The sequence below is a fragment of the Podarcis muralis genome, chromosome 8 (assembly GCF_964188315.1).
Source record: "Podarcis muralis chromosome 8, rPodMur119.hap1.1, whole genome shotgun sequence".
In the NCBI taxonomy this organism is placed as follows: domain Eukaryota; kingdom Metazoa; phylum Chordata; class Lepidosauria; order Squamata; family Lacertidae; genus Podarcis; species Podarcis muralis.
In genome coordinates, this window is record NC_135662.1 from 13,564,154 (window position 1) to 13,585,900 (window position 21,747).

Sequence of the window (21,747 nt, forward strand, 5' to 3'; positions counted from 1 at the left end):
CTTACTCAAACAGCAACCTGATGCTTGAGACCACAAACCAAGGAGCTGTCAAGGTTGCTGACTTTCCTCTTGCTATTTTCCACTACAGTGGTACCCTCTACTTATGCGCACCTCTGATTACGTACCCTTCGGGTTACGCACACGGCAAACCCAGAAGTATTTTTCCGGGTTTCATAACGCGCACATGCGCAGAAGCGCTCTACTGCACCGCACGCATGCGCAGAACAGGCACCTCCAGTTGCGAAAACCTTGGGATCCGACCGGAGCTCCGGAACGGATCACATCCGCAACCAGAGGTACCACTGCACTGTATTGCAGAGCTGATCTCTCTCTCTCTCTCGTGCCTTTTCCACCTGCTTTAAAGGTACCCCTGCCCGTACGGGCCAGTCGTGTCCGACTCTAGGGTTGTGCGCCCATCTCACTTAAGAGGCCGGGGGCCAGCGCTGTCCGGAGACACTTCCGGGTCACGTGGCCAGTGTGACGAAGCTGCTCTGGCGAGCCGGCACCAGCGCAGCACACGGAAACGCTGTTTACCTTCCCACTATAAAGCGGTACCTATTTATCTACTTGCACTTAGGAGTGCTTTCGAACTGCTAGGTGGGCAGGAGCTGGGACCGAAAGACGGGAGCTCACCCCGCCGCGGGGATTCGAACCGCCGACCATGCGATCGGCAAGCCCTAGGCGCTGAGGTTTTACCCACAGCGCCACCTGCGTCCTTCCACCTGCTTTAGTTAGCACCAATACTCTCTTCTTCAATTCTCTCAAAACTCTGAAATCATATTATTGTAGAGACACATATAATTGTAGAATTGGAAGGGAGCCCGAGGATCATCTGAGTCCAACCCCCCTGCGACGCAGGAATATGCAGCTGCCCCATATGGGAATCGAACCTGCAACCTTGGCATTATCAGCACCACGCTCTAAATAACCAACTGAGCTATGGCAAAACAAATGTTGGAAGGAAACCATTGGGCTTAACCAGGGCATGCATCAAATTTGTGTGGGATGTTGTCTGGGTTTGATGGACTTCGCCATCACGTTATGTGTGCCTATAAACCCATCCAACTCTTGGCGGTGGATGGGCACTTAATTGGCAGAGTTGAGCAAGCTGTTCTTCAAAGAAGCTTGTCCACTATCCTCCCGCTACAAAAGTTTTTACAAGCTTCCAAGAAATCAAGGGTTCCCCAGAACGGTTCAGCATTAGGAATGTCCTATTGCAGCAGAATTTATTGCATGCTCCTTCCAGAGAAACTGAGGTTTCAAAGACTTTAGCAAGACAACGAAAGCATGACACAGATAGGGACAATGAAAAGCAAAGCAAAGAATTGGGACTCTCTCTCTCAAGTGTGTAAAAGTCAGCTCAGGTTAAGGGAGTAACTGCTAAATTAATCATTGGCGGATGCTATGGAAGGTACCTTCGTATCTCAGTCCTAGACATGCCAATGCAATAGCAGATTTCACAGGGTTCAATAGGATTTGCTTCCTGGTAAGCATTTAATAATACTAATTTTATTATTCTTGTTGGGTTGCCCCAGAAACTCTGGGTGGCTTCCAACACATATAAAAACGTAATGAAACATTGCACATTAAAAACTTCCCTATACAGGGCTGCTTTCATATGTCTTCTAACACTGAAACCTGATATCATGTCTTGCATCAAATGTCAGGGTCCTGTCAGCGTGAAAATTTTCGCTTGTGCAAAGGGATTTTCCCTGTGTACACTCCGCGCCCTACCCAAATCTCTTCTGGAGGGTTGGATAAACCCCCAGAAAAGATTTCATGGGGGTGCATTGGCGGATGGGAGAGGGGAGAAGTCCAATTCCACAAGCATAAGTCCTTGCGCTGACAAAATGCTTACATAGTGCTATGTTAGATATACCATATTTTTTGCTCCATAAGACTCACTTTTTCCCTCCTAAAAAGTAAGGGGAAATGTGTGTGCGTCTTATGGAACGAATGCAGGCTGCGCAGCTATTACAGAAGCCAGAACAGAAAGAGGGATTGCTGCTTTCACTGTGCAGCGATCCCTCTTGCTGTTCTGGCTAATAATAATAATAATAATAATAATAATAATAATAATAATAATTTATTATTTGTACCCCGCCCATCTGGCTGGGTTTCCCCAGCCACTCTGGGCGGCTTCCATAAAAACCAAAGATACAGTGAAATATCACAGATTAAAAACTTCCCTGAACAGGGCTGCCTTAAGATGTCTTCTGAATGTCAGGTAGTTATTTATCGCTTTGACATCTGATGGGAGGGCGTTCCATAGGGCGAGTGCCACGACCGAGAAGGCCCTCTGCCTGGTTCCCTGTAGCTTTGCTTCTCGCAGTGAGGGAACCACCGGAAGGTCCTCGGCGCTGGACCTCAGTGTCCGGGCAGAACGATGGGGGTGGAGACGCTCCTTCAGGTATACTGGGCCGAGGCCGTTTAGGGCTTTAAAGGTCAACACCAGCACTTTGAATTGTGCTGGGAAACGTACTGGGAGCCAATGTAGGTGTTTCAAGACCGGTGTTATGTGGTCTCGGTGGCCGCCCCCAGTCACCAGTCTAGCTGCCGCATTCTGGATTAGTTGTAGTTTCCGAGTCACCTTCAAAGGTAGCCCCACGTAGAGCGCATTGCAGTAGTCCAAACGGGAGATAACTAGAGCATGCACCACTCTGGCGAGACAGTCCGCGGGCAGGTAGGGTCTCAGCCTGCGTACCAGGTGGAGCTGGTAAACAGCTGCCCTGGATACAGAATTGACCTGCGCCTCCATGGACAGCTGTGAGTCCAAAATGACTCCCAGGCTGTGCACCTGGTCCTTCAGGGGCACAGTTACCCCATTCAGGACCAGGGAATCTCCCACACCTGCCCGCCCCCTGTCCGCCAAAAACAGTACTTCTGTCTTGTCAGGATTCAACTTCAATCCATTAGCCGCCATCCATCCTCCAACCGCCTCCAGACACTCACACAGGACCTTCACCGCCCTCACTGGTTCTGATTTAAAAGAGAGGTAGAGCTGGGTGTCATCTGCATATTGATGGACACCCAGTCCAAACCCCCTGATGATCTCTCCCAGCGGCTTCATATAGATGTTAAAAAGCATGGGGGAGAGGACAGAACCCTGAGGCACCCCACAAGTGAGAGCCCAGGGGTCTGAACACTCATCCCCCACCACCACTTTCTGGACACGGCCCAGGAGGAAGGAGCGGAACCACTGTATGACAGTGCCCCCAGCTCCCAGCCCCTCTAGACGGTCCAGAAGGATGTTATGGTCGATTGTATCAAAGGCCGCTGAGAGATCCAGCAGAACCAGGAAACAACTCTCACCTTTGTCCCTAGCCCGCCGGAGATCATCAACCAGTGCGACCAAGGCAGTTTCAGTCCCATGGTGAGGCCTGAATCCCGATTGGAAGGGATCCAAATGGTCCGTTTCCTCCAGGCGTGCTTGGAGTTGTTCAGCAAACACCCGCTCAATCACCTTGCCCAAGAATGGAAGATTTGAGACTGGGCGATAGTTGGCCATACTGGCCGGGTCTAAAGATGTTTTTTTAAGAAGCGGTTTAATGACCGCCTCTTTCAGCGGATCTGGGAATGTTCCCTCACAGAGGGAAGCATTCACCACCCCGCAGAGCCCATCGCCCAGCCCTTCCCGGCTTGCTTTTATTAGCCAGGATGGGCAAGGATCAAGGAGACAGGTGGTTGGTTTCACGCGTCCAAGCAGCCTGTTCACATCCTCGGAGGTAACAGATTGGAATTGATCCCATGTAACAGGACCAGACAGAACTCTAGCACTCTCCCACCCTGGCCCTGCTCCCACGGTGGAGTCTACCTCCTTCTGAATCTGAGCGACTTTATCTGCAAAAAACTTTGCAAAAGCATTGCAGGAGATCTTGGGGTCCCTACCAGGCCCCGGTGGTGCAGGTGGTTCCGATAGATTGCGAACTACCTGAAAAAGTCTCCTGCTGCTGTTTTCTGCAGATGCAATGGAGGCGGTGAAGAAGGCCCTCTTCGCCGTCGCCATTGCCACTTGGTAGGCTCGACGTTGAGCTCTAGCCCGTGTCCGGTCTGATTCAGAATGAGTTTTCCGCCACCGGCGCTCTAGCCGTCTCAACGATTGTTTCATCACCCTCAGCTCCGGGGAAAACCACGGGGCTGTCCGGGCTCCATGCAATCGGAGAGGGCGCTTCGGAGGAAGGCAAATATGTGGATCAGTGAGGAGATATATGGCAAAGCCTGGTAGGGTAGTGAGCTGTATAGACTGCTTGCAGCTAAAGGATTGTAGACTGGTAGTAACAAAAGCTGCAAACTGTAGAACTGACGTCTAAATGTTCTCTCCGCAAGTGGCAGGAGCGTCTACCTGCCGGTTTTGCACAGGCCGACCCGACCAAGCCCATGGGCAGAAGTTGACACATGAGCATGTATGAGAACATGTATGCCGCAGAACATCTCACTTCAGGTTTCTTAAATAAGGCTGCCAAACTCAAAGGAGATACCGTATTTTTCGCCCCATAGGACGCACCGGCCCATAGGACGCATCAAGTTTTTTGGGGGGGAAATAAAGAAAAAAAATTATCCCCCCCAGGCGCTTGTGGGGCCGGCAGCGGGGAGAAGCGCTCTTCTCCCCGCAGCCCGCCTTCAGACCAGGTCCGGGGACAGCGGGAAGACGCGCTGCGTCTCCCAGCTGTCCCCGGAGCTTGCGGTGCAGGCAGCGGGGAGAAGCGCTCTTCTCCCCGCCGCCCGCCTTCAGATCAGGTCCGGGGACAACGGGAAGACGCGCTGTGCCTCCCCACTGTCCCCGGAGCTTGTGGGGCTGGCGCTGGGGCTCTCCTGAAGCCTGGAGAGCGAGAGGGGTCGGTGCGCACCGACCCCTCGCGCTCTCCAGGCTTCAGCGAAAGCCTGCATTCGCCCCATAGGACGCACACACATTTCCCCTTCATTTTTGGAGGGGAAAAAGTGCGTCCTATAGGGCGAAAAATACGGTACTCCTTCCTTTGCCCTGTGTGTAGAGATCAGTTGCATCCTTCTGCTGTGGCTTTCCACATGCACTAATGCTGAGCTAGTAGAAAACTTCTCCCCTGAGAGTGGCGTCTACCTTTTCTTCCTGAAGCAACCCTGCCCACATTGTAAAAGATTCCAGTGGCTCCATCAGTTCACGTGGAATGATGGACAGGCCTGTTGGCCGTTATCATTGCCCCATATGAGCCACGGGTACACCTCAGAATACACACAGTCCTCTTCTCTTGCAATACTGGGGAAGATTGGTAGTTGCAGGAGAGCTCAAGGCCATTCCCACCTCTGATGGCTCTCTTGCCGGAATTCTTGCTGGTGGACCCCCTTCTAGGCTGCTGGGCCCATTTTGGTGGCAGCGGAAGTGGGCAACAGCAGTGGCACTCCCACAATCCCCGGGCAGCTGAGTCTAGGAGCTGCCGTAGTTTCCCATGACCCTAGGCTTGGGGGCATTGTGGGAAATTAAAAATGGCAGCTCTGGGTTTCCTAGCGGGTGCTGCTATTTTAGTTTCATACACCTCCCCTGGGACGCGGGTGGTGCTGTGGGTTAAACCACAGAGCCTAGGACTTGCTGATCAGAAGGTCGGCGGTTCGAATCCCTGCAACGGGGTGAGCTCCTGTTGCTCGGTCCCTGCTCCTGCCAACCTAGCAGTTTGAAAGCACCTCAAAGTGCAAGTAGATAAATAGGTACCACTCCAGCAGGAAGGTAAACAGCGTTTCTGTGCGCTGCTCTGGTTCTCCAGAAGCAGCTTAGTCATGCTGGCCACATGACCCGGAAGCTGTATGCCGGCTCCCTTGGCCAATAAAGCGAGATGAGCGCCGCAACCCCAGAGTCGGCCACGACTGGACCTAATGGTCAGGGGTCCCTCTTTACCTTTACACCTCCCCAGAACAATGTTCAAGGCCACTGTGGGTAATTAAGATGGCGGCTAGTTTCCCCAATGCAGCTGTCCAACACAGATTGTGAGGTATCAGGAAAATAAATCGTTAAAATAAGGTCTGGTACCCTGTTAGGCCGCAAAAGTTGCCCAAGTGTGCTTTGTGCAGGCCTGGGGAAGTTCTCCTTTCAGGGAGAATAATGGCTGCCATTATTGATTTCTCCCACAAGGAATGTCGGGGCTCATTGGAACATTTTGAAAGCAACTGTTTTGGAGGAAGCCTGGCCTAGGGTGACACCACATACCTTTGGAAAGCGATGAAGTGCCAGTATTGATACCTGTGGAGAGTGGAGACATGCGTTTCCATGTGATTTCGGCAGCCCATTGTCTGGGCCTACTGAGTTTTATTTTTATTTTTTCCTTCTCAAACATGTTTTCTGTAAACTCTCGGTTCATTGTTTGGTCGCATGACTAATGCGTGTTAGTGGATTTGTGTTAAGTTCTGAGTCACCGCTTTGTTGTATTATGACTTACATCCCTATGGAAATGAAATATGGCAGAGGACTTTAACCTTTTGTTCCAGGGATGTGTTTTGACATAGCCCTTCTGTGTCAACATAGCCTCTTGTTATGGGACAAACATTTTGGCTGGTGAAAGCCTTCTCTTTTTTCTTCTTCTTCTCCTTTTTAAATAAAAGGGCATATTACTCCTGACTGCTTTTAGTTTAGAAAATAAAGCTGAGACAAGCCATATGGAATACCCACCCTGGTATGTGTAGTTGTTTCTGCATTAGTACTCGCCCTGGAATCCAGCCTGCTTCTGACACCATTTAAATTTGTAGGACAGTATCCAAAGAACCACATGGTTAATTCCATATGTCCTCTGAAGCTGTGTATTTGTATCCGAGCACAATTCAAAGTGTTGGTGCTGACCTTTAAAGCCCTAAACGGCCTCGGTCCAGTATACCTGAAGGAGCGTCTCCACCCCCATCGTTCAGCCCGGACACTGAGATCCAGCGCCGAGGGCCTTCTGGCGGTTCCCTCATTGCGAGAAGTAAGGTTACAGGGAACCAGGCAGAGGGCCTTCTCGGTAGTGGCTCCTGCCCTGTGGAACGCCCTCCCAGCAGATGTCAAAGCAATAAACAACTATTTTACTTTTAAAAGTCATCTGAAGGCGGCCCTCTTTAGGGAAGTTTTTAATGTTTGATGCTGTACTGTTTTTAATATTCAGTTGGAAGCCGCCCAGAGTGGCTGGGGAAACCCAGCCAGATGGGCGGGGTATAAATAATAAATTATTATTATTATTATTATTATTCCTGTACATGGCTTCCCTTTATGGTTCCATTCCTCCTTCCCAGTCTGCAGACACCAGTTCACGCTCAGCTTTCACGGAGTCCCAGAGCCAGCAGCTCAGGGAAGTGAAATATCAGCATCGTCGTGCACCTGGCATCATGACCCTGGGGTCAGATTCCTGTTCTTCGAGGGATGAGATTGAGGACTTTCTGAGTCGGACGTGTGACGGCATGTAGGGTTAGCCCCAAGGGCATGTCCATAAGATGAGCCCACTGCAGCAGTGCCCCTCCAGCCCGAAGAGGTTGCACTGCCACCCTCTAAGTTTGAGGACTCGGTTACAGAAGTCCCAGTCAAACCAGAGTCTCCCACACTCTGCCGGGGTAAAAAACTGCTGGAGCAAGCTAGGGCCCTTTTAACTGAAGGTGCAGAACTGCTGCTCCTATATGAGGCTCAGTCTATGCTTGACTGTGTTGCTTTCTGGTAGCATTCAGGCTTGCCATGTTTGATGACCTCGATGCCTGCATCTCAACGTTTGCCAAGTTCCACACCCTGGCAAATGGAATACAGCCATACCTTGGTTTTTGAACAGCTTAGTTCTTTAACGTTTTGATGCCCAAACGCCACAAACCCAGAAGTGACTGTTCTGGTTTGCGAACTATTTTTGGAAGCCAAACTTCTGAAGGGGTGCTTTGGTTTCAGAACATCTTGGAAGTCGAACAGGCTTCTGGAACAGATTCCATTTGACTTCCAAGGTACGACTGTATATGGTCCAACGCCTGTTCCTGAAACCTTGCAAAACTCCTCCTGTTCGCTGCTCGCATGCCCACTCTGAGCAAGTGAACCGTGCGAAGATCAAAGAGGAGGTGCAACGACTTCCATGTGCCTTGTCTTCCCCTGCTGGTAAGTAACTGAGGATTGGCCCCACAACAAGAAGAAAGAGAACGGGTGGTAGCAACAATGGTCGAAGGAGAGAGGCTGCACACAAGGAGGAGATACACTCAAAATGTCTTCTTGAAGGGCCCCACCAAAACATGGAACCAGTCTTGCATGTTCTCCACAGCTTCATCCTCCTCTCCCTTCCCAGTTAGCCATCTTGGGAAGAGAGTTTCAAAGCAACCAAAATGGCTATGTGCTTGCCCAGCACCTACATAGGACATTGTTTTGCAGCCTTCTGGCACCTTCCTACTCTTGGGCAGCTGCTAGAGAAGGTTCTGGGTGTCCTTGTGTATGTAGCAACTGTTGTCCTCTTAGTCATTTTCGTACTCTTTCAGAGTGGCCAAAGCTCTTAACCCTGAAAGCCACGAGCTAAAATAACTCTACATGACAAGCAGAGCGAGAGACCACAACTGAGCTTCCCCCTACGCACAGCAGCTCAGAGGCACATCACAGAGCACCTCACACTTACTGTATGAAAGATCCCAGGAAGCCATTAGGAAGGCTGCCAAGCTGGAAAAAAACACAAGCAATTCTGCACTCGGACAATCCAAATTCTGCATCAAGAAAAAGATGGATTATGCAACCTGTATACATTAGAGGTAGGTAGAAAAAAAGGTTAGAAAGATCACTAGGAGACTACCGCCGTAGATCTGCAAGGATTTCCAACTCCCACTTTCTGCTGAACAGCAACAGCTCCCCCTGCTTCACTAAATTAGACAGCTAGGATCCCTGGTCTGTAGAAACTCAGGTACAAATTGCACATTACCTTTGGAACATTCCAGTGTGTGCATCACACAGCATAGCAGGAAATTGGCCCTGCACCTTGGGCCACCATATCGCACCCGACTATAATTAGTGGACCTTGGAGATCTAATAAAATGGGGAGGGGACCCCAAATATTGCTGGACTCCAACTCTCGTCAGACCCAGCCAACATAGGCAATGACCGAGATGATGGAAACTGTAGTCCAACAACATCTGGAAGGCCACAGCATGCCCACATCTGTAATTTTAGAAACTATAGATTCTGTAAGGCTGAAGTCTGTGATGTAAATTATGCAAAATGGGGGAATAATGATTTCTTGGTTTTGCATAATTAATTCTGTTTTCCCTATTAATTTTCTTTTGCAGTTTGGGATGTGTAAGAAGCATTTGAGGGTCCTCAATTCTCTTGCCGCCACCGCTAGATGTCTTATTCAGCCTGACTTCTGTGATTTCAGTGAGGATGGCCCATTCATTCTGAAGGCATATGGGCTCAATGAACTAAGTTGCCATCTGTCATTCGCTTCAAAGGGGCGTGTTCAGGAAAGTTCCCCAGCAAATTGCACCATTTCTAGTTACCGTACGTTTTAGAAATGTTGAACCGGCGTTGGAAAAAATAAAAATGCAGGTTATCAGCCTGCAGGACACTTTTTCGCTATCTGCTTAAAGGAGAAAAGAAAGAACACTTGGGATGTTAATAGATTATAAAAATGCAGGAAATGATTTTTACCCATTTCAGAGTTTTAGCACTTCAAAAATGCAGACCAACTGGATTTGGAAAATGAAACTTATCAGAGCTTTAGCTCACAACAGGACTCGATTTATTCAGAGAGAAGCTTATTGCCCCAGACTTGGAAGGATTAGCAAAATGCCACAAATACTATAACTGGAAGATTAAAAAACGTTGTGTTTCCTACGGTTCCTGTGGAGGGAGGGGGGCGAGTTGCAACAAAAAGGAGTCCAACTGTGCCCCTCTCTCACTTTCCAGAATTACGATGCAAAGTGAATTTAGCTACGTTTTCCAGCCTTTGAAACATCAACAAGAAATTGGGGTGGGGGGTGGAGAGAAATGAAGGGTGCTCATCAATGGTTCCTCTTCATCCTGGAGAAGAGTGACTAGTGGGGTGCCACAGGGTTCTGTCTTGGGCCCGGTCTTATTCAACATCTTTATCAACGACTTGGATGATGGACTCAAGGGCATCCTGATCAAATTTGCAGATGACACCAAACTGGGAGGGGTGGCTAACACCCCAGAGGACAGGATCACACTTCAAAACGACCTTGACAGATTAGAGAACTGGGCCAAAACAAACAAGATGAACTTTAACAAGGAGAAATGTAAAGTATTGCACTTGGGCAAAAAAAATGAGAGGCACAAATACAAGATGGGTGACACCTGGCTTGAGAGCAGTACATGTGAAAAGGATCTAGGAGTCTTGGTTGACCACAAACTTGACATGAGCCAACAGTGTGACGCGGCAGCTAAAAAAGCCAATGCAATTCTGGGCTGCATCAATAGGAGTATAGCATCTAGATCAAGGGAAGTAATAGTGCCACTGTATTCTGCTCTGGTCAGACCTCACCTGGAGTACTGTGTCCAGTTCTGGGCACCACAGTTCAAGAAGGACACTGACAAACTGGAACTTGTCCAGAGGAGGGCAACCAAAATGGTCAAAGGCCTGGAAACGATGCCTTATGAGGAACAGCTAAGGGAGCTGGGCATGTTTAGCCTGGAGAAGAGGAGGTTAAGGGGTGATATGATAGCCATGTTCAAATATATAAAAGGATGTCATATAGAGGAGGGAGAAAGGTTGTTTTCTGCTGCTCCAGAGAAGCGGACACGGAGCAATGGATCCAAACTACAAGAAAGAAGATTCCACCTAAACATTAGGAAGAACTTCCTGACAGTAAGAGCTGTTCGACAGTGGAATTTGCTGCCAAGGAGTGTGGTGGAGTCTCCTTCTTTGGAGGTCTTTAAGCAGAGGCTTGACAACCATATGTCAGGAGTGCTCTGATGGTGTTTCCTGCTTGGCAGGGGGTTGGACTCGATGGCCCTTGTGGTCTATTACAACTCTATGATTCTATGATTCTATGAAATAATTGTCACATTAAAAGAGTAACCCCCGTGGCATACAGAAAGTGGGTCCAGAAAAGGTTTTCTCCCTCTCTCATAACACTAGGACTTGGGGATACCCAATAAAGCTGAACGCCAGAGGATTCAGCACAGGATTCAGTCTAAACCACAGAGCCTTTTGGGCTTGCCGATCGGAAGGTCGGCAGTTCGAATCCCCACGACGGAGTGAGCTCCCGTTGCTCTGTCCCAGCTTATGCCAACCCAGCAGTTCGAAAGCACCCCAGTACAAGTAGATAAATACTGCATTTACTCGAGTCTAATGCGCCATTGAATCTAATGTGTTTCAGAACCTTGAAACACCAAAAAGAGCATGCGCTGGCAAATGTAAATGTGCCATCGAACCTAATGTGCACCTTAATTTTCGCAACATAATTTGGCCAAAAAAGGTGAGCGTTAGATTTGAGTAAACACGGGAGGTACCATTGCAGTGGGAAGGTAAACGGAGTTTCTGTGCGCTCTGGCACTCGTCACGGTCCTCCGTGCGCCAGCAGCAATTTACTCATGCTGGCCACATGACCTGGAAAAGCTGTATGTGGACAAATGCCAGCTCCCTCGGCCTGAAAAGCGAGATGAGCGTCGCAACCCCATAGTCACCTTTTACTGGACTTAACTGTCCAGGGGTCCTTTATTTTTAACCATGGAGTACATAGCTAAACTATGGCATTTGCCTCCACCGAAAGCAGCAATGGCCACCCACTTGGAAGGCTTTTAATAATAATAATGGAGAAAAAATATTTATATCCCGCCCTCCCCAGCCGAAGCCAGGCTCAGAGCGGCTAACAACAGTAAAAGTAATACAGTTTACATAAAATCACAATCTATTAATTGAAATACATTCTAAAATCAATTCAATCTAAAATCAATTCAGAATCAAATTAATGGCAACCATTAGGCTAAAGTTCTGTGAAGATTGCCAAAGGAGGGAGTCAGGCTGTGCCCTGACCAAAGGCCTGGTGGAACAGCTCTGTCTTGCAGGCCTTGTGGAAAGATGTCAAGTCCCGCAGGGCCCTAGTCTCTTGTGACAGAGCGTTCCACCAGATCAGGGCCACAGCCGAAAAAGCCCTGGCTCTGGTTGAGGCCAGCCTAACCTCCCTGTGGCCCAGGACCTCCAAGATGTTTTTGTTTGAAGACCGTAAGGTCCTCCATGGGAGAGGCGGTCCTGTAGGTACCAGAATCCTAGGCTGTATAGGGCTTTAAAGGTTAAAACCAGCACCTTAAACCTGATCCTGTAGTTCACCAGGAGCGGGTTAGAAAAAATCACGGAGAAGGAGGCTGCTAGCCAAGATGGCTGTGTGCTGCCTCCACAGCTAGAGGCAATGCTCCTGAATACCAAGTGAGCAACCTCACTGTGAGGGATGCGGGTGGCGCTGTGGGCTAAACCACCGCGCCTAGGACTTGCCGATCGGATGGTTGGCGGTTCGAATCCCCGCGACGGGGTGAGCTCCCGTTGTTCGGTCCCAGCTCCTGCCCACCTAGCAGTTCGAAAGCACCTCAAAAGTGCAAGTAGATAAATAGGGACCGCTCTCCGGCGGGAAGGTAAACGGCGTTTCCGTGTGCTGCTCTGCTTCGACAGTAGCGGCTTAGTCACACTGGCCACATGACCCGGAAGCTGTCTGCGGACAAGCACCGGCTCCCAGCCTCTTGAGCGAGATGAGCACGCAACCCCAGAGTCGGTCACGACTGGAGCGTATGGTCAGGGGTCCTTTACCTTTTTTAACCTCATTGTGACCGCATGCTGTTGACAGGTGAGCAGCCTCGAACGGCTAGAGCCTGACTAAAAAGAGGACCGCTCAGCTCAGCCTACAACATCCTTTTATCCAGCCATGTTGCATGGCTGCTTTTCACTCCTATAAGAAAAACGTAAGCCCTGCAAGTGGGAGAACACAGCGGCGGCAGCGAATGCAAAACCCACCTCCCACTTCCAACACACGGCTCCCCCCGACAGTGATCTCATAGGAATGGGCAGAACAGCCGTGATGTGGGTTTTCCATAAAATTTCCCTACCCACATTAAGGTCGTTTGCATTGGGGAATATTCCATTTGCAAGGGCAAATTTTCTGATGCTTTAGAGAGCGATCTAATTTAGTGCCTTTATTTGCTTTCAGGAAACAAAGGTAAAACAGATAATAACACAATGAAACCAAACCTGCCTAATAATGTATTTGCAACTGACGTATATCTGTGGTTACTAACAACTTATGAAAACAGAAACTTCTTTGTTGAAAATTAAGGCACTGGGAAAATTCCTGCCCCACATCACTGGAGAAGAGCGCAAAAGATACCTTGTCTGCACAGTGGTATCGACAATACGAAAGTCTTCCCTCCCGCAACACAAGCAAACCATAATGGAAGGCACTTTCTCAATAGAAATGAATGGATAAGAAGGAGGATCTAGGACAATCAGAGAGGAGCTGGTCTACCCCATTTTCTTTCAGAATACACCATTTAATTTCCTCTCCCCACTGCTTTTCCAGAGGAAGAAGACACCCGGTTAGCAATCCGGTTAGCATTTTGTGGCAACTGAATATATTCCGTCCTCATTGGAATGTACTGTACCCCCCCCCCCCAAATTTTTTTTTTGTACTAATGTAATGGCGCTGTGAGTTAAACCACAGAGCCTAGGACTTGCCGATCAGAAGGTCGGTGGTTCAAATCCCCGCGACAGAATGAGCTCCCGTTGCTCGGTCCCAGCTCCTGCCCACCTAGAAGTTCGAAAGCATGTCAAAGTGCAAGTAGATAAATAGGTACCGCTCCGGTGGGAAGGTAAACGGTGTTTCTGTGCGCTGCTCTGGTTCGCCAGAAGCGGCTTAGTCATGCTGGCCATATGACCCGGAAGCTGTATGCCGGCTCCCTCGGCCAATAAAGCAAGATGAGCGCCACAACCCCAAAGTCGGCCACGACTGGACCTAATGGTCAGGGGTCCATCTACCCCTTTACCTAATGGCTTGGTTGCCCAGACCATGACTTAGCACCTTCTGTGTACCAAGTATGTGGTCCTTCATAGAGTCACAGTTAGTCTTCATCTCTAGTTTGGAGAAATCACCAGACAGGCCAGTTTAGCAAACCAAGAATGGCTTCTAAGACAATGGTTTGAATGACGGATGGGGTGATGCGGAGAAGCTTAGGAAAGGAAGTAAAGGGAAGAACTGGAACCCCACTTTCCCCACCCTCCATCCAATTGATGGACCTCTAAGTCAAGGGTGGGGAACCACTGCCCCTTCAGATGTAGCTGAACTACAACTCCCATCATCCCTGGCCATGATGTGGTTGATGGGAATTGTAGTTCAGCTACATCTGGAGGACCAGAAGTCCCTCACCCCGTTTCAAGAAGTCATTATGTAATCTGATTTGGAGAAAGAACTACTATAAATAAGGTGGGGGGATTGGTTATTTTCTCTCCCTTTCAGGCTACTGACGTGGCACAGGTGATTCACTCAGGTATATGCAGACAAGCAGGTTATAAAACATTGTTGTGGGTGATAACACCTTTTATGGGCTAATTTGCAAAGCTATGGCAACACAAAGATTATTGGGAGGGGAAATCAAATCAGTAGGGCTATGGATTGGGATTACTGGTGAATTTCAGTTACCCCACTAACATATTCCCCACTTGTGGCTCTGTAAAAGTTGCTATGCCAAATTACCATCCTGCTGTAGCCATTCCTACAAACAACCGACCAGGAAGTGTGCGTTTAGCTATTTTTCAAGGCTTAGGGTAATGATGTTTTTACCGACGCTGCGTGAAAGTGCCACTTAGCAACTGTGTTACTGGAAGTTTTATGGGTTATATTCTTCCAGGACATTACGTTCTGTCCTCGTACCCATGAAACTTAGTTTCCTCATATTGTGCAACTAATCGATCTTGAACCTGAATATTCTTCTTGGGCAACTCTTCGTCTTGATCCTGAATATTCAGAGAGATTCCCATCAGGATGAATTTCGCAAATCTTCCTGCTTCAAACAGTTATATAATAAATGCTGCAGAGAAGGAAGACATTCCACCTCTAGCACTTCCCACCAGAAGTTAATCGTTGCCTGGAAGTCCCTCCCTCCTCCAATCAGCAATCAGCCTCTTGCATCAGTCAAATTCATTCTACAACCCCAAAAACTGCAAGGCGCTGGGGTATATTAAGTGGCTGGCACACATTGGTTACTGTTACTGATCTTATTATTTTTTGCATCTTTATTTTAGATCTTATTATGATTCATGTGGAAATGGTTTAGTTTGGTTGTGTACTTTCTGATGCTTTATCTATTGTTTATGACTGCTTTTGTTATGTTTGAAATTACATGATTTGTTTCATATTGTAAGGTAAAAGGTAAAAAGGTAAAGGACCCCTGGACAGTTAAGTCCAGTCAAAGGCGACTATGGGGTTGCAGCGCTCATCTCGCTTTACAGGCCGAGGGAGCCGGAGTTTGTCCACAGACAGCTTTCCGGGTCATGTGGCCAGCATGACTGAACCGCTTCTGGCGCAACGCAACACCGAGACAGAAACCAGAGCGCACGGAAACGCCGTTTACCTTCTCGCCGCAGCGGTACCTATTTATCTACTTGCACTGGCGTGCTTTCGAACTGCTAGGTTGGCAGGAGATGGCAGAGCAACAGGGGCTCACCTGGTTGTGAGGATTCGAACCGCCAACTTTCTGATCAGCAAGGCTCTTATTATGTTTTTAAGATAACTGAGATCCATCCAATTTGTTGTTAGCTAATCCTAGTTAAAGCTATGGTTTTCCCAATAGTAATGTATAGAAGTAAGACCTGGACCATAAAGAAAGCTGATCGCCGAAGAATTGATGCTTTTGAATTATGGTGTTGGAGGAGACTCTTGAGAGTCCCATGGACTGCAAGAAGACCAAACCTATTCATTCTGAAGGAAATCAGCCCTGAGTGCTCACTGGAAGGACAGATCCTAAAGCCGAGGCTCCAATACTCTGGCCACCTCATGAGAAGAGAAGACTCCCTGGAAAAGACCCTGGTGTTGGGAAAGATTGAGGGCACAAGGAGAAGGGGACAACAGAGGACAAGATGGTTGGACGGTGTTCTCAAAGCTACCAGCATGAGTTTGACCAAACTGCAGGAGGCAGTGGAAGACAGGAGTGCCTGGTGTGCTCTGGTCCATGGGGTCACGAAGAGTTGGACACGACTAAACAACTAAACAACAACAATCCTGGCATGTAAAGAGCTGCATAGAATATATATTTGTGCATTTTGGTCACACCTTTATCGTGCCCTTAGTGCAGCCCTATGATCAAGGAAAGTGGATCTAAGGAAATAAGTTGTGTTTGGTCTTTACCATTGGACAGACCAATTACACACACACACACACACACAACAACAACAACAACAACAACAACCCCTCTCTACTTGCCCGTTATGGCTTGCTTCACTTCGGTAATGCTGTATATAAAAGAGGATCTGGTCTTTTGCTTTCTTCCTAAAAGCTAAGCCAAATAATGGCATCATTGTTTATGTTCTTGGTCTTTAAAAGGGTGTTGGTTAACTTGGAAGTGGAAGAGAGAGAGAGAGAGAGAGAGAGAGAGAGAGAGAGAGAGAGAGAGAAATACAGTAGTTCAAAAGTACTGGAAAGGAGAAGTAGCACAAGGTAAGTCATTTCACAGGTGAGATAAATGTCTCACAGAAGGGAGTTTCCACTCCTGATCAAACAAAGGGTTTCCCACAGTCCGTTGCTGGAAACATCACAGCAATCCAATGGCTCATTTCTTACTCAGCGGGTTGCTGAATCAATCAAAAGAGGATGTTGGTACAGTTCACCTGCTGTTTCGCTCCAACAGCAGCTTAAGTCAACAGCAACTCGGCTTTCAAAGCCACGCAACTGTATGAATTACTGACAATCCTTCATTTTCATCAGACATGTTTATTGTTTTATAAGTAGCACGGGGTAAAGGGTTATTTGAGGCAGGAGAGAGAGAGAAAGAAAAAAAGAGTTGAACTCCAGGAACTAGCAGATATCTCACAGTGACTTGCATATTGTTCACAAGTCAGCTGAACATGTCTACTAAAATCCACCAAAAAATTGCTTCACCTCACAACCAGCAGCGTAGCGTGGGTTGTCCGCACCCGGGGCAAGGCAAGTAATTTGTGCCCCCTAACCCGGGGCAAGGCAAGTAATTTGCGCCCCCTAACCCGGGCAAGGCAAGTAATTTGCACCCCCTAACCCCTAACCTGCCGCCGCTGCCAGCTTCTTCTTGCTGCTGCCTGGGCTGGGGTATTTACGGTAAGGTAGCCACGGCGGCGGCGGCGGGTCCGTGTCAGGTGATCTGAGGCGAGTTGCCGCTGGCGCTGCCGCCCAAACGACGCCGCTTGCCCGGAGGAGGAGGGCAGAGAGGCGAGGAAAATGCAACATGGCCCAGCAGCTGCAGCAGCGGCGGCGGCGGCGGGGGGGCTGTGAGGAGGGGCTGCCTGGCGCGCCCTCCGCGGCCCTGACGCGCGGGGACCGCGGCAAGCGCTGAGAGCCGCTGCCAGCTTGTTGGTTCCGCGAGACATGGGGCTCTGCTACAGCCTGCGCCCGAGGCTCTTCGGCGACTCCGGAGGCGGCGAGCGCGCCCCCCCCCCAGATGTTGCGCCCGGTGCGGCCAGCCCCCCCTGCACCCCCCACGCTACGCCACTGCTCACAACCTTCAAACCCCAGCATTTCCAGGGACCCCAGCATTTCCTGTCTGAAACCCCAGAGAGTCACTGCAGGTCAGTGAAGGAAATTCTGAACTAGATGAACCATTAAGGCAGCTTTCTATGCTCTTCTGTACTGCCAAACTTCAGTTTTATCCAGTTTGTCAGAATACCTTTCAAATCAGTGTGCCTCTGTAGGGGTCATACAACTTGTTCCACATGTAACGCGACGGTTGTCGCTTACCTGATTCACAGTGTCTTCAACAGCTTCCATATAGTGGTTCATTTCTCTGCTCATTGCAGCATATTCCAGCATCACCCTTTCCATTTCATCAACCTCTTTCATGTCGTCTGCAAAATAAACGATTTATTTTGTGTGTGTTTTAAAAAAAATATAAAGGCATTTGTTCTTCCAGACCTAGTGAGCTCATGGCTCTAAAGGAGTCAGACAAACAGCAGAGACAGGATGAGAGGAAGAAGAAAAAACACTTGAGAGGTGGAAGAAAAAGCTGAAAACAATAAATTGATTTCAACACTAAGGCGGCAGTTCTCCAAGTGCTGTGTTGCAGTCTAAAGCTCTAACCCAGGGGTCAGCAAACTTTTTCAGCTGGGGGCCGGTCCACTGTCCCTCAGACCTTGTGGGGGGCCAGACAATATTTTTTTTGGGGGGGGGGATGAACAAATTCCTATGCCCCACAAATAACCCAGAGATGCATTTTAAATAAAAGCACACATTCTACTCATGTAAAAACACGGATTCCCAGACCGTCCTCAGGCCAGATTGAGAAGGCGATTGGGCCGGCCCCCCGGGCCTCAGTTTGCCTATCCATGCTCTACCCATACATTTAAAACAAAGGATGTACAGGCCTCATGAGTGGGAAAAGAAGAAGAACTTCTTATTCTTTGTTTCCAAAGCTAGCAGATATTTTGCACTTCAGGGTGGTAACACCAGAGTATTATCACTGTCAAATCAACATGGATACAGATAACCATTCACCAGCTGTTCACCTGACACACTGCATGTCCATCACTTGCTACTCTAGTTGAATAACTTTGCTGGGATAGTAGGGATATTTTTCCTCGCTTCGTGGGGAGGCACAAAATAAATTTACCAAGTGGTTACAGTTGGATGAAAGGTTCTCCACAATTGGCCCTCTCTCTTTTAAAAAACCTCCTTCCCGTTTCATCCTCTCAACAACCCTGCCAGGTAGGCTGAGCTGAGAGGGACCAGCCCGGTAAACTTCATTGCCAACTGGGTTTGAACTCATGTCTCCTCAGATCTCTAACTGCCACAGCTCATTGGCTTCCCACAACGGTTTTATTCTAAATACCGTATTTTTTGCTGTATAAGACTCACTTTTTCCCTCCTAAAAAGTAAGGGGAAATGTGTGTGCCTCTTATGGAGCGAATGCAGGCTGTGCAGCTATCCCAGAAGCCAGAACAGCAAGAGGGACTTCTGCTTTCACTGCGCAGCGATCCCTCTTGCTGTTCTGGCTTCTGAGATTGAGAATATTTTTTTTCTTGTTTTCCTCCTAGGTGCGTCTTTTGGTCTGGTGCGTCTTATAGGGCGAAAAATACGGCAGCTGCTTTTATTTATTTTCACAGCACAGAAGATAAATTTTGAGGAAACAATTGCTACAGCAGTCAACGACTTATAAAATGACAGACTTCTGTCATGCCATGTGTTTCGTTTGATTGCTCTAAGAGATTGCACCACATTTTCCCATGAGTGCTGGGTGGATTCCTGCCACAGCCTGAACCATTTAGGTATTCCATAAACATTTGCCGTCTGTTATAAAAGGAATATGGATTTGTGTTTGCCATAATGGTTTTATTCCAAAATATTTGTTGTTTTCCTGCCCACCAAACCGAGAGTATTTTATTCATCCCCTTCAAACACTTCCCCACTTCAACTTTGTCAACGTACATTTTGTCATACAACATGACAGGTGTTTTCCAGGTTCTTCAAACGTTAAGTTATGTTTTTACAGCTTTTGCAATCAAAAGTCACTCTGCAGTTCTTGGGCAACCTCAACGAATGCATTACTCAGAGAGACACTTCCCAGATTTTTTTATGCAAGAAAGATGGTGAGAGAGGGAGAAAGAGTGTGTGTCTGTGTGTAATTTCAGTTACCAACACCTAGTCATTAGGCAATCAGGGTATTTTGTGCAGAAGTTATATTTAGTGACTCATCACACCGCCTGAGAAATATTTAGTAGAAACACAAATGCCCTCTCTTGCCGAACTACGCTTTAGACTATAATTAGTCCCCATTCTTATAAATGCCAGCGTTCTAACATCAAAACCTGAGTCAGCATTTTCTAACCCACAGGAAATAATGGGAGGTGTGCTTGGTGCTGGAAGTGTCCCAACAAGAAGCTGTGCCTTGCCCGCAGAAATTAGAAACCCAAAAGATTTGTGTTTTTCTCCCCCACAAAGGCAGTATATTCTATCTTTTAAAGGTAAAGGTAAAGGGACCCCTGACCGTTAGGTCCAGTCGTGGCCGACTCTGGGGTTGCGGCGCTCAACTCGCTTTATTGGCCGAGGGAGCCGGCATACAGCTTCTGGGTCATGTGGCCAGCATGACTAAGCCACTTCTGGCAAACCAGAGCAGCGCACGGAAACGCCGTTTACCTTCCCGCTGGAGTGGTACCTATTTATCTACTTGCACTTTGACGTGCTTTCGAACTGCTAGGTGGGCAGGAGCTGGGACCGAGCAATGGAAGCTCACCCTGTCGTGGGGATTCAAACCACCGATTCTATCTTTTAAGATCCATCTAATAATGATAATAATAATAATTTATTATTTATACCCTGCCCATCTGGCTGGGTTTCCCCAGCCCAACTTCCAATCTTGACTTTTTACCTTTCTCCCCAATTGCCCTTTCCTTCATCGCAACGTGAAATCTACTGCATCGCTTTTCGCGGAAAGGCATGTGCACATGGTGCAAAAGTCCAGAGTTAACGTCTCTGCCAGTTGTGCAATCTCCTTCCTCAGCAAAACACACAAGTTGTGTGACAAGCCCTCTTCTGGCCATGATGTTAGATCTCTGCCAGTTCCTTCCTAACAAGTCTTATGGGGCAACCCAGCCAGATGGGTGGGATATGATGATGATGATGGAGAACATGATGTGAACAGCCCATGCCGAATGCAGAAATACACTACCTCATGCGCTTGAGCAACCCACATTTAGTTTCTGCTGCAATCCCACTTGCATAATGTTGACCTTGGAAGGTTACACTCAGCTGCCAGATTTGACTACCGCAATGCATTCTAGATGGGGTTGCATGATGGAAACAGCAATGGGCCTAAAGTGTAGGTCCAGGAGGCTGGTTCATGCCAGACAATTAGAGCAGTGTTCCCCAACCTTGGGCCTCCAGCTTTTTTTGGACTACAACTCCCATCATCCCTCGCTAGCAAGACCAGTGGTCAAGAATGATGGGAATTGTAGTCCAAAAACAGCTGGAGGCCCAAGGTTGGGGAACACTGAATTAGAGGATATTACGGGGGAGGGTTGCAGCTCGGTGGCGGAGCAACAGCTCTGCGTGCAGAAGGCCTAGGGATCAAGCCTCGGCGTTTCCACATTCACACAAAGTTCAGGCAAGAACTGACTTAGGTGTGTTTGAATGATGCACGATTGCACAGGCATGCACAGCGCTGAACCCAGAAGTAGCTGCCAGGGGCAGAACAGGGCAGAACGGGCTTACGCACTTGGGGGTCCGAACCATAACCTCCACTCAAAACGAGGACTGCCTGCAGTAAACCATGGTGTGTTTCACAAATGTATGGTTTGTTTGAATGTCTGAATCCGGCCAACCAGACTAACTTGTAGCTTCATGCCACTCACAGAACCATGAGCAAAATGCAGAAAGAGATCCCCCTTCAAATAAATAATAATAATTAATAATAATAATAATAATAATAATGTTGATACTTATTCAAAGATACAGAGTTCGTGTGTGTGTGTGTGTGTGTGAGAGAGAGAGAGAGAGAGAGAGAGAGAGAGAGATCCCTTTTCAACTCTCATTCTTATAATACTGGGATTTGAAGTTGCCCCCAAACTGGCCACCAGCAGTGTCAGGACAGGTAAAAGATAGCACCTTTTCCCCACCCAGCAGCCCTTG

At 48.3% G+C, this 21,747-nt stretch overlaps 1 protein-coding gene across 3 annotated transcripts in view; it reads right to left on the minus strand.

Annotated features, from left to right (window-relative positions):
- The window catches only part of NSMCE2 (NSE2 SUMO ligase component of SMC5/6 complex), a 233,503-nt gene that overhangs the window by 181,979 nt on the left and 29,777 nt on the right, over nt 1-21,747 (minus strand). For all 3 annotated transcript variants that reach the window (XM_077932735.1, XM_077932734.1, XM_028736167.2), the window contains exon 3: nt 17,866-17,972. In XM_077932735.1, coding sequence (XP_077788861.1) covers nt 17,866-17,972 — 107 coding nt within the window. The remainder of the gene's footprint in view (nt 1-17,865; nt 17,973-21,747) is intronic.